The 12682-nt window shown below is 57.9% G+C and overlaps 1 protein-coding gene across 2 annotated transcripts in view; it reads right to left on the bottom strand.

The window, feature by feature from the left end:
* The window catches only part of ZBTB16 (zinc finger and BTB domain containing 16), a 132346-nt gene extending 125952 nt beyond the window's left edge, over positions 1–6394 (bottom strand). For both annotated transcript variants that reach the window (XM_077305569.1, XM_077305570.1), the window contains exons 1-2: positions 6278–6394; positions 3530–4852 (exon numbers count right to left, since the gene is read on the bottom strand). In XM_077305569.1, coding sequence (XP_077161684.1) covers positions 3530–4776 — 1247 coding nt within the window. In that variant the 5' untranslated portion in view covers positions 4777–4852; positions 6278–6394. The remainder of the gene's footprint in view (positions 1–3529; positions 4853–6277) is intronic.
* Between the last annotated feature and the right edge of the window lie 6288 nt (positions 6395–12682).

The following is a 12682-nucleotide window of genomic DNA, read 5'->3' as shown; positions in this document are numbered from 1 at the left end:
CTTTCTAGGAATAAGCCCCTCTCAATACACCTGAGTAGGCGTCTCCTGGGTGGGCTTGCTCTGTGAAAGCGACCACCTTTGGCACGCTTAGTGGGGAGTTCCTCACACCATGCTCAGGGAGGTTTCTTTCCGAACCCACAAGCAGGACAGGGATGTACATCTCTACAGCGCTTGCAGCTCAGAGGAGTGGGCTCCCCCCTGTACTGAGTGCCACCCCCTTGGAACCTGGCTGGCATTCACAGATCTTTCACAATCATCTTGGGCTGAATATCCCCCAAATTCTTTCCAGGCAAATCAGGGAACTTTCAGTGACACACACTCTACCCCCAAGTTAGTGTGCCACATTCTTTTGAACAAACAGAAGAGGCACTACCTCTTTTTCTCTCTCCTGATGCACGCAATGCAAAGATTCTCCATGACAGATTCAACAGCTTTGCACACAGGGAACTCCTGGGTCAGGGAAAGGGCTACAACAGATTGCTTCTCCCTGGCACGTTGACTTTCTACAAGCAAGGAGTTTGGCTTCTCCCTGGCACGTTGACTTTCTACAAGCAAGGAGTTTGGCTTCTCCCTGGCATGTAAACTTTCTACAAGCAAGGAGTTTGGCTTCTCCCTGGCATGTAAACTTTCTACAAGCAAGGAGTCTGGCTTCTCCCTGGCATGTAAACTTTCTACAAGCAAGGAGTCTGGCTTCTCCCTGGCATGTAAACTTTCTACAAGCAAGGAGTTTGGCTTCTCCCTGGCACGCTGACTTTCTACAAGCAAGGAGTCTGGCTCTGGCTGTGGAGGAGCATTCAGCTGTGAGAGCTGCCCAGCTGCAGAGCCCAAAGTCACCTGAGCCCAGACGTCCTACTGTCTGCCCTCGGGCAGGAAAAGATCCGGAGAATCCAATGAGGTGCTCCATTTTGAAACCAGTGACAAAAAGTACCCAGCTATCTGAGTACCACACTGGTATTGTGTGTGTGTGTGTGTGTGTGCGCATGCATGCATTTAAAATATGGGGGGAGGAAAATATTTGGGCCAGCCTACATCCGGGCAGAAGGAACATTATCCATCCGGCCCATGTATTGTTTCTAGAAGCTGCCAGTCAAAACCGGTCATAAGACTTCTGGCAGAATATACCATTCTCCGTCTCCTTCATGCCCGCAAAGCTGCCTGTGTCGACTATGCACAACGGCACTCTCGTAATTAAACGTGTTGGTTCATTAAAAGACTTCAGAGCATCTCTGACACGGTCGCTTTGAATCCCGATTAGGAGCCTGCCTTGTAATATGTTTGCACAGTATCAGACACACGAGAAATATTCCTTAACTCTATATATTCAAAGTAAATGTTTGCACACGGCTGCAGCCGATGCTCTCTCTGACACACAAGCGGTAGTTTTGGTTTTCAGTTCTCGCAGGCAGAGTTAAGCAGCTGGCTGAAGAGCCACAATCGATGGGGGGGGGGCGCTTTCTCACCTACAAGCTAAAAGCAAAGATCCTCAGATCAATTTACAAGGCTGGCCCCTCCCAGCTCAGACGAGCACAGCCAAAAGAAACAGACTCCCAAAGCGACCCCCCCCCTGAGCTTGGAAGGAAGAGTAGGGGGCAAAGCTGTTTCGGGTTTATTCTGAATTTGTCTCCAAAGGTGGGTGCGGACATTTGCTCACAACAACGACACCGAGACCAACTTCATCCAGGACTGGGAATCCTCATGGGAAACGTCATCCCAATATTTTAGAGGGGTGTCCTGTCCAAGAGTGCACATGGCCAACCATGTTTTGGCTAAAAAAATAAAATTTAGAAATCTACATACGTCTCTCAATTAAACCAGTGCCGTTCAAAGCAATGCTCAGGCATGACAGAGGAAATAACCAAAATTCTGTCTTCCACCCCACACCGAATCACAGAAATACCGAATTGGTTGATTAACTCCTTGCAGGTGGGGGCGGGGGGTTGATCTGTATCGGCAGACTGGCCAGGTGATCAGCAGCATCACCTTCCAGGGTGAGAACAGGAGCAGCGGTCTGAACACACGGGGGAAAGAGTGCCTTGGTGTGAGGCATCCAGGACCAAGCAGAATTGCTGCATAAACAGGAGGCACTGGGTGCTTTTATGTCAGGAAGACAACAGCCCTGTTCATTCATTGCGAGGAAGAGCCAACGCACACAATGAAAACACAAACCAGGACCCGGATAGTTCAGTAAGACAGACATTGCACAGTAAGGCGGGCACGGAACATAATGCGAGGTTACAGCAGTCCACCTGAAGAACTGTCTGGTCTCCGTGTCCAGTGGGCACCTGAGAAACCTGCCAGATTTTCAGCCCATCAGATTTCAAGAGAAAAGAAGAGCTAGTTTTTATACCCCGCTTTTCACTGCCCGAAGGAGTCTCCAAGCGGCTTCCAATCGCCTTCCCTTTCCTCCCCCCACAACAGGCACCCTGCAAGGTGGATGAGAGGCTGAGAGAGCTCAGGACAGCACTATCAGGGCTGTGGAGAGCCCAAGGTCACCCAGCTAGCTGTATGTGGGGGAGGAGCAGGGAATCACACCCAGCTCTCCGGATTAGAGGCCACTGCTCCTAACCATGACAGCACGCTGGCTCCAAAAACTCCCTTTGTCAGATACCCCCCAAATCTTGCTGGTCTCTGACTCAAATCCGACTGTTCTACTGCAGCCCAGCTGTGCTTGGAAACTAGGGAAATTGCTGAACACACTTATATATTTAAAAAAAACCCTCCCATTTGCTGTCACCCATGAGCAGAGCAGCAAGTGTGTAGAGGGGGTGGAACCGCAGATACCAAACCGGGAGCTCAGGACTTGCCCGTGAGACTCCATTGGGCTGAAATGAGCAGCGAGGCATGCCTCAGGGAGATGCCCTGGGAGGGCAGAGTCCCACAGTCCAGCCTGACCCGCATCACACAGACGCCAGGCTTGCATGCTAGACAGCTGCCCAGAAGATAACGGAGAGGCCACTTCAGCATGGCCTGGGCCACTAGCCACATCCCTGCGTGCAGATTGACAGGACAGCTTTTAAGCCTTGGAAGGAACCTGCAACGGCACAGTGCAGCAGGCCAGAAAAAGCCCCCTCCCCCTTTCCCTCCTCAGTTGGAGGCCGAAAAACAAAAGGCCCAAAGGAGCAGCCACTGAGTCCCTGGAACCAGGGGAGGACCCATGCGGCTGCCCTCCTGCTGCCAGAGGCCACGTGGACACAGCTGGACACCATCACGTGCCACACAAGCCCCAGCCCCCGCTCTGCTGCCACCAGCCCCCCCCCCCCCGGCATCCTCTCCCCTGCTGCCCCGCGGACGGCCAGCTCCCCAAGACGTGCTCAGGGCCATTCAAGTGCCCGACACGAGATCTGTGGCCCCAAGAGCCTCCCCACCAGGAAACCTGCCTCTGCCCACTGGGGACCCGCAGAAAAGGGAGAAAGCCTTACGCGGGCGGGGGCAGGGGACGGGTGGGGCCGCCACTGGAAAAGGGAACGGTCCGGCGGAGAGCGAGACCGAGACCCGCAGCCAGGCCGGGGCCACTGGCCAGCGCACGTACCTGTGTTGCTCCACGGTCTCGTTGTCGGGCAGCTCCGCCCCACAGACGCTGCAGTGCTCCGCCAGGGCCCGGCTCTCGGTCTTGATGCCCACCGCCAGTTCCCCGAGCTTGCTGAAGAGCTCCCTTTGGATGAAGCCCTGGGGCAGGAGGCCCCCGTAGGCACTGAAGTCCATGGACACGGCCAGGGCGGGCTGCATGTGCAGGCCGGGGGCCACGGAGGCGGGCAGGCCGAGCAGGGAGTCACTTTTGTGGTTGGGCAGCACAGAATAAAGGCCCATCGGCTTCTCGCCGTGACCCCCCACCAGCTCCGGCCCCACGGGCGTGCCCTGGGTGGCCTCGGGGGGCTGCTCCACGTTGTCGTCCCGGGAGTAGTGAAGATCGCGGGCGCTGGTGATGACGGTGCTGCGGGTGGGGGTGCCGGGCCCCTGCTTGCCTTTGTCGTCGGCCCTGTCCCCGGCCGAAGGGCTCAAGTCGGCCGTCCCGGGGCTCCCGTGGCTCGTGGCCTCCTCCACCTGCATGGCTTCGGTCTTCACTTCGGACACGCTCGGACGCCGGACGCCGGCCACGTGCGAGTCCTCGAGGGCGGCGTGCTGCAAAGCCCCCTGGAGCAAGGACTGGCCGATGGACATCAGGCTATCCACGGCCGCCTTGGTGGGGCTTGCGGCCGACAGCCCGAAGGAGGTGGAGACGGACGGGCTCTGCTCCACCAGTGCCCCCGTCAAGCTCTGGCTGGCCAGGCTGGAGTAGCCGCTCTCCTCGCTGGAATGCTTCGAGAGGAGGGTGCTCTTGGCGTATTTCGACTTCCGGTCGTCCTCCTCTTCGGCGCCGCCGTCGGCCATGTTGCCCTCGGGGTCGTTGTCTTCGGAGGCCTGGATGGTCTCCAGGATCTTCAGGCACTGCTCCTCCAGGTACTCGATCTCCAGGATCTCTGCGGCGTAGAGGAGGTCGTCCAAGTCCTCCACCTTCGCCTGCAGGGTGGCCGTGTAGGCGTACTCCAAGATCTGCTGGAAGGTCTTTGGCGAGAGGAAGTCCAAGGTGTAATGCTGGCTGCTGCGGTGAAAGAGGATCTCGAACATTTTGCTGGTGCAAGCCAGCACGGTCCGGTGAGCATGGAACTCCTGGCTGTCCACCAGGATGACCACGTCGCACAAGGTCCCCGCCAGGCGCATCTGGTTGGCTTTCTGCAGGAGCCCCGTGGCATGGCTGGGGTTCTGGAGCTGGATCAGGCCCATCTTAGTCAAATCCATGGCGCTCGCAGGGCCTAGGCATCAGGCAGTCTGGCCACGGGGCGGGCTGGAGCGGGCGCCAGGGAGGCTCAGATATCTGCACAAGAGGAAGAGAAGCAGCACCCTGAAATACAGATCTGTCCGGAGCCACACCCCCTTGGGGAACGGAAGGGAAGCTGAGCGAAGGAGAGCTTTAGAAGTCAAAGCCGAATGTTAAAAATTGCCATGAATTAAAAGCGAGAGCAGCAAGGGGACGGGGGGGGGGGGGGACAGAGGGGGCAGGATGTCCGCTCTGGTTTTGCTTTCTCCTCAGCCCAGCAAACACCACTTGGGTGGAAAGTTGTTGAAGAAGGCAGCCTGAGCCCCCCAGGAGAGGGGCCAGCCACCCGGTCCGACTCACCCTCCAAGGGCATTCCCCCCCACCCCAGGGAGCAGCCTTGTGGTGCTCAGAAGGCCGCCAGTGGGCCAGGGACGCCTTGAGACGCCCAAAGAGCCCAGTTTGCTGAGCCAGACGCCCCAGATCCACGTGCCCCCCCCCCTTCTCAATCTCCAGCCAGCCCCCTGACACCTGGGCAAGGCAAACGGCCCTGCTGGGCTGGGGGTCAGCTAAGCTTTCCGACACCAGCCGCCCCTACTGTGTGTGTGGGGGGGGGGGGGCTTGGACCCCTGGCCCCTCACGTTTGACCCGAAAAAGGTGCCAAGGGAGGAAGGAGAGCAAACAACAACAAGGCTCGAGTCTTCGGACCCCAGACCCTGCCCCCCCCCCCCCATTTTCCGCCTCACTGCAACAGCTGGCGGGAGGGTCACACACCGGGGGCCCGGACCGGGAGGGCTTTGCTCCGGCTCTCCCTGCAAGGCCGGCGCGGAGCAAGATTCCCGGCGCTCAGCCCCACGCCCCGTCCGCGGCGGGCGAGAGCGCGACAGAGGCCTCGATCCAGCACGTGCGCCGCCCGGGGCTGAGCTCGCGCCTTGTCCGGAGGCCGGCGGGCCAGGAGGGCGCTGCTTGCGCCGCGGAGCCCGAGAGAGGGGAGCCCGCGCGGGGCCCGGGGCAGCGCGGACATCCAAAGGGGGGGGGGGCGCGCGCGTCGGCAGAGGGAGGGGGCAACTCTCCGGCGGGCGGGCGGGAGGCGGCGGCCGTGCCCTGCGAAGGACTCGGGCGGCGCTCGCGGCGAGAACTTCGGGCGGCGGCGGGGGGGGGGGGGGGGCGGCAACTCTTCTGCGGAGTGGCGGCGGGGTCCGAAGTCCGGCGCGGAGTTCAACGGGGCTTGGCCCCCTCCCCCAGGACCCCCTCCCGCCCCCGGTGCTATCCCCGCGTGGCCGCCGCCGCCTCCGCCTCCGCTCGCGCGGCCCTTTGTCCTGCCCCGCCGCCAGGCTGCGCAAGAGGCGCCCTTCCCGGAGCGCGGCCGTCGGGGCGACCCCGGCAGCGCTCCCCGCGCGCCCTGCCCGGCCCTTCCCTTCCCTTCCCCGGCTGCCGTGGCCGCGTGTCCCGGGCGGAGGGCGGGGGGGCCGCGGGGCCACTTACCGGGCGGGCTGCGGGGCGAGCGGCGTCGGCGGCGTCGGAGGAGCGGCATCGCCGGCCGGGCAGTTCGCAGCGCCCGCTTCTGCCTCTCTAGCGGGGCTCTGAGGCGCGCCAGCAAATCACCAGCCGCTGCCTGACGCGGCCGCCCCCGCCCCCTCCCGCGCCCCTCCCCTCCCGCGCCCGGCCCCGGCCCGCCTCCATCTTGACTCCTGGCACCCCCGCCCACCCCCCCCTCATCCACCCACGCGCCGCGGCGGCTCTCCAACGGCGCTCTGCACGTGTTCAGAGGCGCCCGTGCCCCCATGCTCGGCTCCAGGGGTCGGGGTCGGGGTCGGGGGGGCGTGGATACGGCGCTTGCCGCAGCCGAGCCGCTGAGCCGCCGGGAAGGGAAGGGAAGGGACCGGCGCTCGGCGAGGGCTCAGAGGCACTTTGGGGCTCACGGTGCGGACCGGCGCTCTGCACGCGCTCAGAGGCGCTTGAAGGGGGGGGGTCGGCCTCTCGAGCAGACGGAGCGGGAGAGGCGCTCTGCACGTGCTCAGAGTCCCGGTCTCCTCCCCCCCGGGGCTGAGCCCCTCGGCCGCCCGCTCGCCAGTCAGATTGGGGGGGGGGGTTGAGGCCGGGCGGGGATTCGGCTCAAGCCCGTGGGCCGGGCGGGAGTGGCCCCGGGGCACGGCTCCATTGGGGGCGGGGAGACGGGCGCACGGCGGGCCCCTCCCCCCGTGTCGTTGTCAACCTCCCCTCATCCCGGGGGGGGGTCGGGGCGGGGGGCGCGAGTTTCGGGCCAGGCTCCCGGGAAAGGCGAGCGCCGCCGCCGCCGCTGCTGGACAGCGCTCTTCCCTCTGCCCGCACCAAAGATGGCGGCGGAGGCGGCGGCGGCCACCCCTCCTTCCCTCCCTCCCTCCGGCCCCGCGCCACGCCCCCTAGGCACCTGCCGCCGCCCGGCCGAGCCCCGGCCCCGAGAGCCGACGGAGAGGCGGACGGAGCCCCCGGGCCAGGGCGGCGACCCTCCCCCCAAAAGTTCCCGCGCTCCTCCCCGGCCGGCGCGGGGACTTGAAAAGGGAAACACTTCCGCGGGGGGGGGAGCAGGGGGGGTCGTGCCCAAGCCCCAAAGGCCCGCCGCGCCCCCGACATCCGCGATGGAAGCCCAGGACTCCGCCGAGCCGGACGGAGCCGCTCCCCCGGGGGCCGCCGGCGCGTCTCTGCGCGAGTCCCCGCTCTGCCGCCCTCCCTTCCCGCAGGAGACGGGCGGCCTCTCCTGCCCTCTAAAAGCAACGCCTCCGGGGAGCGGCGAGGTCTCGGAAACCTTTCAGCATCACTCCTCAGAGCCCTCTTTTGACTCTTTGGCTTGTCCGGAAGTCCCCGGGGGGGTGGGGGGGGTGGAAGCTGTCCTGCACTAGGGGGGGGGGAAACTATTTTCCAGAGGGGGACAGAAAAACCTGAGGCTGGAAGGCGGGGACGGGGGGAGCCCCCTGCCTTTCTTCAGAGCCCACGAGGTGGCCCCGATTCAGAGGAAGGTGGTGGCACTCAATCCCGGGTGCACCAGTCAGAGGGAAAGGAAGCACACGCCAAAATGGAACTAGTGCCGCTCTGGAAGCAGCAGGCCTGTGAGTCTCTGCTCCTCCTCTTGCCTCCACAACGGGACCCCTGCGTGTGCAACAGCATCCAGGACTGCGTTTCTTTGGATCGGGGCCAAGGGAACATCCTCTCAATAGCACTTGCTATTGGGCTTTAAACGTACCCAAATTCAAGAGGGGCTGACCCCCAGGTACTCCCCGTGCCATTTCAGTGGTGCCTGTGCCAATGCGCAGGAGTCAAAGGTGTGCATTTCAGCTACTTACGGTCTGCCTTTCTCGCTGCATGGTGCAAGTCGAGGACCGTCAGGGTAGGACGCCAATGAACAGGACATTGTGGTTCGGACAAGAGGAACCTCAAAACAAGCAGCAATCTAAATGCATGGGACCTCAGGTCATTGGGTTGCCAGCTTGGCTTGGGAGATTCCTGGAGATTGGGGGACAGAGGCTGGGGAGGGCTGAATTGGGGGGGAAGGAGATTGGGGGCCACAGTTTTATACAGTGATGGCCCACCATCCACCGCTGCCGTTGTTCCAGGGCAACTGACCTCTGCTCCCTGAAGCTCAGCTGTAATTCTAGGAACTCTCCAGCCACCGCCTGGAGGCTGGCAGCCCTGCCTCAGTGCTCAGATCTCATCTGTGCCCAAGACCATGCCAAGGGTCCTTTCCCAAGAAGCCACGGGCACCACGTCAGCAAACTGTTGCCCCCTGCCCTCCTTAGCAGCCTGTGGGCCTCCGAGGGCTCTCGCCATCCTGGCTGGTTGGGAGGGAGCGGAGGTGGTGTGCTCTTGCAAAGCCAGCCCCAGCCGGAGCAGCACAGTTTAGGCAGGAGGAGGACGGGGAGGCTGCCTGCAAGCCAGGATTTATGGCAGGCCTCCATAGGAAAGAGGACAGGAATGGGAAATGGCAGCATTGCAGGGTGGGGGGCTCCTGGCATGTTTGCATAGCTGTACATGTGCATGCACACACATAGGCACACACCACCTCCCCCTCTGTTTACAGCACTACTCTGTGGAATGGAAAGAGACAGCGATTGGGGCATATTAAACTGATAACCCTGGCTTAGGAATTGGGCAGAGGCGAGCTTCCCCACCACTGGCTTTCAAGACTTGCCTATGAAAACAGCAGAAAAGTTCAGTGGTTTCCTAAGTGCTGATAAATTTATTCATTTTATTTTTATTATTTAGGTTTCTATGACCACCCCTCTCAGCAAGCCAGCTCAGGGCAGTTAACAACATAATGATTAAAGCATAACAATTAAAATAACAATAAAATAGAATAACACAATTGGCTGAAAGCAATTAAATGCCATTAAATACCTCTCTCAATTCCGTTGCTTTTCTGTGCTATCAGTTTGGTTGTGTTTGATGGAGAGAAAGGGAATCCCAGATCTCGGGGCTGGAACAGACGGAGTAATAAGACAGTGCCTCTGAGCATGCACAGGAAGGTTTTTTCCTCTCTCTGTGCCCGCAGGTGGGATAGGATAGGAAGGGAGGGGCAGTGGTCACAATCTGCCTTGCAGTGTTCCTACACACTCTCTTTACAAGGAACAAGAGAGCACAGTAGAGCCATCGAATGCCCCCCATTAGTTTGACATCTGGACTGTGTGCCCAGTGGAGTGACTGCTGAACTACTCTGAAGGTGAAACAGGTAAGCTGCTGCTTAAAAACAGCCAGTGAGGGGAAGCTCATCATCTCATAAAAGCATAGAGTTGGAAGGGCCCTCCAGGGTCATCTAGTCTAACCCACTGCACAATGCAGGAACTCACAATTCACCACCTCCTCAGGCAGCCCATCTGACTGTTGGGGTCATGATGCCACCCTTCTTACCAACAATGCCCCCATTTTTTAGGCTTTCCATCCAACTCAACCTTTCACTTCCTCTACAGGAGTGATACATTTAGTATTCTGTTGATACCATTTCCCTCCTCCTGGGGTTTTAGAATGTTTGTGAACTTTCCATGACATCACAGGAGCTTAGCCAATAGAAAGCGTTTACAAATAACAGTAAGCTAGACATTAGTTTGCAATCGGCCTCTGAGACATGCTCTCCTTGAGAGGAAGTCCCACTGAAATCGGGGGCCCTGAGTGCCAAGTAAACACACACAGGAGGGGCCTGCATGCAGATCCCGTCCTTTTTTTTAAAAAAGACTGTCTAGCAAAGTAAGCAACTCGCACCATGGTGGGGAGTTCTGTTTACCGTATAACTTTCAAAAGGCTGGAACTCGGAGCTCAAGTTTTGTAGCCGGGGGGGCCATTTTTACGGCTGCACGCGTGAAATTAAACTGCATGAGTCCCATTAGCAGTAATGGAAACCCCACCGCCAAGGCCCTGCACAGTCTGCTGAAGCTTAACTCACTGGCACATTTAACCTTTGTCATAAAGTACGAGGCTGCACTTGTTTCGTTCCCCTCCTTTTTTGCAAGCAACAAAGAAAGCTGGAAAGCAAATTTTTTTTTAATTTTTAAAATGATTATGGCCATTTTCTGATTGATCATACTGACTAGCAAAAAATCAAACAATAATCAGGATTCCGAAATAGATTATAAATCCAAGCCTGTATTCCTGTGGATCTGGAGGGGTGGAGCCTGGAGGGGGCGGGGTTTGGCAAGGGGAGGGGCCTCAGCAGGGTATAAAGCCAGAGGCTTCTTCCCAGTAGCCATTCTCTCCAACAGAGCTGATCTCTGCAGCCTGGGGATGAGTTGTGCTTCCAGGCGATCTCCAGCCCCCGCCGGATGGTTGGTAACAAAACAGACGCTCGGCTCAAGGTGCATTTATTTACACTATTCTTCCCCCCAGGGGGACCTCTTGGGCAGCCCTTTCCCCAACAACGTGGCCTGCTGAGGAACTCTCTACTGGTTTGCTGTTTCTTCCTTCTGCGCCTGGGGCGGAACACGCCCAAGTGAAATAATGGACTGTGAGCATGATGGCCAATTGTGTTTGCAAAACCTAGTTTGGGTGTCCCTTTAATTTAAAAGCAATGCCTCGTAGAAGTGGTTTTGGATGCTGACTGCTTCTGTTTCGTGCTTCATTCAACCTTAATTCTTGCCTTGGAGTGTAACGTGTTTATTAGCAACGAACTGGCAAAGGAAATGAGGCCAAACTGGCCATGTGCAAGGAACGTGGCATGTGCCATTACTCCAAATGATTGAGGCCATTTTTCTCGTGTCCTGCAACCGGATGTGGGGGCAATGAGGTGGGGAGGGCTGCTGTCACCACAGGCCTTTGCTGGCAGTTTGGCATGCAGAAATCTAGCGGCTGGAGATTTCCTCTGCATTTTGCCTTTCTACTGGGGGAAAGATTAACTTGCTGAATTTCTGCAAGTTAAACACACAAGTGTGAGGCCAGCAGAAAGGGGCGGGGTATGAAGATTGAGCGTTGTCACCCTAGAAACCCGAAGGGGTCATTTCTATCAAAGTCTCTGTCTTGGGAACTAGAGGATTTGACAAAAGGCAGCGGCGTTTCTGCAGAACACATTCTTCTTGCGCTAATGAGCATCATCATTCCTAGCCTATGCCATAAGCCAGCCTGGTGTCATCATCATCATCATCGTCATGGTTAATAAAACGGCAGCCTCTATTCAGGAGAGCGGGGTTTGATTCCCTGCTCCTCCTCCGCACGCAACCAGCTGGGGGATCCTGGGCCAGTCACAGTCATATTAGAGCTGTTCTCAAAGGGTAGAGGGAGGAAGGGCAAATGTAATCCACTTAGAGACTCCTTTGGGTAGTAAAAGGTGGGGTAAAAAAATCTCAGTGATATCAGCGCTCTCTCAGCCTCACACACAGGGTGTCTGTTGTGGCCTCCTTCGGGTAGGGAAAAACAGCATATAAGAACCAACTCTTCTTCTTCTTCTTCTTCTTCTTCTTCTTCTTCTTCTTCTTCTTCTTCTTCTTCTTCTTCTTCTTCTTCTTCTTCATACAGCTACGGTTTAGACTTGCTTTGATGGTGGAGGTTCCCCGCATGCAAGGGGGCTTCCCCAGTCCAACATCTGAGGTCCCTTTTTGACTAAGGTGACCAGATTGTCCCACTTTTGGAGGGACGTCTAGGGGCACCTGGCAAATTGTACTTATGTTGAAATTAAAAATATATACATTACAATACTATTTTTCCATTCTATGCATTCTATGAAAAATTTTGTTGCTCCATATAGACCAAAATTTTAATCAAGAAGCCCTTCCCCTCCCCCGGTCAATGGTGTCCTGCTTTACCAATGTTGAAATCTGGTCACCTTAATTTCGACTGCAGATGCAAGAAATTAACTTGAGCCACTGGATAAGTATGGCTCCAGGATCTCCCAGAATCACTGCAGATCTCCAGCACACAGAGATCTGGTCCCCTGGAGGAAGCAGCTGGCTCCTGGCCACTGAAGATGGAAGGAGCAGACGTGGCCTCCAAGACTAATCCAGTGGTGGCAAAAGGGAAGAGGCAACAGACACACCCTGACTGGGCTTCCCAACCTCCAGGGGAGGCCCAGAGATGGCCAAAATCAGTTCTGCTAGAGATGATGGTCTTTGCTGAGGTCCCTCCCTAGCCCAATTCCCACCCTCCCCAGGCTCCACCCTCAAATTGACACCCCATGTTCTTTCCATCCTCTGGGAGAAGAACAAGAATATGCAAGACCAACAGACCCATGAGTGGCTTAGGGCCCTATTCCTGCAAAGATCTGGAAACCCACCGTAAGTCATGTGAGGCAGCAGCTTGATGACCAAGGCCATTCCAAGGCCTGCCCCCCCCCCAGCTCAGGAGGAAAAGGGCCTGTTATCAGAGGTGACTCAGTGAGGGGAGGTGGCCTTGTTGCACCGTGAAACGGGCACCTAGGCTCTGAGCTGTCCTGTTTAC

This window comes from Paroedura picta, chromosome 12 (genome assembly GCF_049243985.1).
Source record: "Paroedura picta isolate Pp20150507F chromosome 12, Ppicta_v3.0, whole genome shotgun sequence".
NCBI lineage: Eukaryota > Metazoa > Chordata > Lepidosauria > Squamata > Gekkonidae > Paroedura > Paroedura picta.
This window is presented reverse-complemented; position numbering and strand designations above follow the sequence as displayed.